Raw genomic sequence first — 3550 nt, 5'->3', positions numbered from 1 at the left:
CAGTCCTCCGTCACTGAAGCAAGCAAGCCTCATGTTCAGTTTAAGCTTTCTGGCTTCTGGCCGCCATCTTGGCTGACAGTTAATTTGCATATCGCCCCTGATTAGCCAATGGGAAGGGTAGCGGTCATATGCCAATTATCATGTTTCTCTTTTATTAGATAGGATATAACTATATATTAGAATTAAATGTTATAATTACATAGTATATAATATACAGTTACTATATAAAAATTAATATCTATAAGTTCAAGAGAAATTCAAATTTTCTTTGAAAGTATATGTAAGCTTTTAAGCAATGTTGATATAAAGTAATTTCAAGAGAATTTTAAGTCCAAGGGAAATAATTCCAAGGGAATTTTAAATTGTCACTGAAAATATATATTAAGCTTTTAAATAATTTTGATTTAAAATCCTTTGCATGGTCACCATTATGTATCAACACTCTTGCCTTTATGTACTCAATTCCTTAATAATACTTTTCATTTTCTGTCTAATTCCAGGTATATCAATGCCAATCCCAGTCTTTGGACTACAGGATGATTCCAAGGTCTTTAAGGAAGGGAGTTGCTTACTCGCAGACGATAACTTTGTCCTGATTGGCTCCTTCGTGTCATTTTTCATCCCCTTAACCATCATGGTGATCACCTACTTTCTAACTATCAAGTCACTCCAGAAAGAAGCTACTTTGTGTGTGGGTGATCTTGGCACACGGGCCAAATTAGCTTCTTTCAGCTTTCTTCCTCAGAGTTCTTTGTCTTCAGAAAAGCTCTTCCAGCGGTCGATCCACAGGGAACCAGGGGCCCATGGCAGGAGGACTATGCAGTCCATCAGCAATGAGCAAAAAGCTTGCAAGGTGCTGGGTATCGTCTTTTTTCTGTTTGTGGTCATGTGGTGCCCCTTCTTCATCACAAACATAATGGCCGTCATCTGCAAAGAGTCCTGTAACGAGGATGTCATCGGAGCCCTGCTCAATGTGTTCGTTTGGATCGGTTACCTCTCTTCAGCAGTGAACCCACTGGTGTACACCCTGTTCAACAAGACTTACAGGTCAGCCTTTTCACGGTATATTCAGTGTCAGTACAAGGAAAATAAAAAACCATTGCAGTTAATTTTAGTGAACACTATCCCAGCCTTAGCCTACAAATCTAGTCAACTCCAAAAGGGACAGAAAAAGAATTCAAAGAAAGATGCCAAAGTGACAGGTAATGACTGCACTATGATTCCTCTAGGAAAACAAAATTCAGAATATGCTCCTACAGGCAATATCAACCCAGTGAATGAAAAGGTTAGCTGTGTGTGATAGACTAGTTGCCTTGGCAACCACAGAGCACACACTGAACAAGTTTTCACCTATCTAGAAAAAAAAGAAAAGAAAAGATAATAGAGAGACTAGAAAAAATTAGGCGGGTTTATTAAAACCAACAATAATATCTAGATGCCTCATTTTATTCCATCAGTTAAAAGCAGGGTAAATGCCACAAAATGTGCACTTCAAAAATGTTCTGACAGCATTTCAAGCTATAGTTTTATGATACTTATTTTTAACATTGTAAATGATATGTCTTTAAAATAATTAGCTTTTATTGTATAATTATAATGAGGCTACAAATAAATCTAAATTAACTTTATTTTCAAGTGGAAACCTTGCTACTATGTTGTTAATTGATGGCAGAGGTTGGTTACTTACCGCTGTGAATAAAAATAGCTATAGATATTGAAAAGTTGATTGAATACAATGGTCTCTTACAGAACAATTCTCTTTAAAACTTACCATGATACATATTTGTAACAACAACAAAAATGAGGCATTAAGAACAGTGTTATGAAGTTGATATTGCTAAGATAATTAAATGAAATACTTACAACTTTTTCATAGATGCCACTTTGAAATATTCACAAAGTTGCTGTCATCTGCTGAATTTCAGGTTAATTCTTCTCAGAAATGAAAAAGATTTTACTAGTAAAATTATTTCATAACTATTGCTGCTTTCTCTTCTACTACCTGTGTTTTACTCTGAATTTAAAATGTGGTCTTGTTTAGTGTTTGTTCTACTACCCATCCTATCAAAAGGATAATTTAACATTACCAAATATATTTCTAAAAATTGCTTCTCCTAAATGGCATCATAGAGGCGTTTAGTAACTTGTTTCTTATGACTGAATCATGCATGCTCTCTTAGAGCACTAAGTAGTGTTGATGTAACTGTGTCAGCACTGAGGAATAGACTCAGGTTTTTGGCTACTGACAGCAACAGTCTTAGATTTCTCTGTAAAATGCAGATGTCTTTCCTATGGGTACCCATCAATCAGGTAAACTGATGCTTTCAGGGCAATCAATCTATGTCGTGTTTCCCTCCACGTCCTGCATGGTTCAGGGTTCGGGTCTGGAAGAGGAGCTGCACACAAATGAAAGAGAAAAGACACAAGATAATTTGGGAATATTGGGGGACCAGGAGGGCAAGTCCAACTCAAGGAGAAGGACTTCCACTGTGCTCAGGCCTCACTAAGCTTTTTATAGTGAGAGGTAAACAAGGCAGTGGTTACCATAGTTACACAGTTCTTGTGAGTTTCACTTGTTTTGACCATGGTTACACTTCCTGCACTTCCTCAGCCCATTAGCTTCCCAGATAAGATCTAGGGAGTGTTATAAGGTCAAGCCTAATTATGCTAAGAGGACTGAGCCCTCTAAGCTGGGACTTGTTTGTGACTTTGCCAACAGGTCAGTCCGCGGCTTAACCCTTTATCAGTTTCCCACAAATCTATATTATTTTCTGTTGAGCTTTGGTTTCACAATCATCTACCAAGTGTATACTATCTATGAGGAAATGTCCTAAATACTAAGGATATAAAAATAATTAAAATAAGATCTTTGCCTTTATTTTTTAAAATCTTTATTGTTGAAAGTATTACATATGTCCCCTTATATCCCCCATTGACCCCTTCTAGCCTGTTCCCACCCCCAACCCCACTCCCACTCCAGGCCTTCACCTCTCTTTTGTCTGTGTCCATGGGTTATGTATATATGCACATAAGTTCTTTGGTTGATCTCTTCCCACTCACCCACCCTTCCCCGCCTTCCCTCTGAGATTCCTCAGTCTGTTACATGCTTCTGTCTCTGGATCTATTTTGCTCATCAGTTTATTTTGTTCATTAGATTCCACATACGAGTGAGATCATGTGATACTTGTCTTTCTCTAACTGGCTTATTGCACTTATAATGTTCTCCAGGTCAAAGAAAATTACCTAATTGGAATGGTCCTTGTCAAAAATATTAACAGATTTATTTTGAGAATCAATTCAATTTCTTTCTTCCTTACTGGTTCAGAAAGTGGTTTGTTTCTACTCTGAGGATAGTTCTCTCAATAAGTTTCCTGATGAATATCAACCAAACACAGTAGGGGGAAAATACCACTTGAAGTCAAAATTTACAATTAATTTGGAAATATGTACTTCAACCTGGACCCAACCTGTGACTACCAAAGTTTTTAGAAAAAATTTTGTTCCACTTCCTTAACTAACTCGTTTATTACTCACTGATATTGTACACCCT

The 3550-nt window shown here is 37.0% G+C and overlaps 1 protein-coding gene across 1 annotated transcript in view; it reads left to right on the top strand.

The window, feature by feature from the left end:
* HTR2A (5-hydroxytryptamine receptor 2A) overlaps positions 1-1418 on the top strand; it is a 104130-nt gene extending 102712 nt beyond the window's left edge. The window contains exon 4 of the mRNA XM_006774191.2: positions 501-1418. Coding sequence (XP_006774254.1) covers positions 501-1300 — 800 coding nt within the window. The 3' untranslated portion in view covers positions 1301-1418. The remainder of the gene's footprint in view (positions 1-500) is intronic.
* Positions 1419-3550: the final 2132 nt, after the last annotated feature.

Source organism: Myotis davidii, unplaced genomic scaffold, assembly GCF_000327345.1.
Source record: "Myotis davidii unplaced genomic scaffold, ASM32734v1 scaffold888, whole genome shotgun sequence".
Taxonomy (NCBI): Eukaryota; Metazoa; Chordata; class Mammalia; order Chiroptera; family Vespertilionidae; genus Myotis; species Myotis davidii.
Note: the sequence above shows the minus strand (reverse complement) of the source record. Positions and strands in the feature narration are given on the sequence as shown.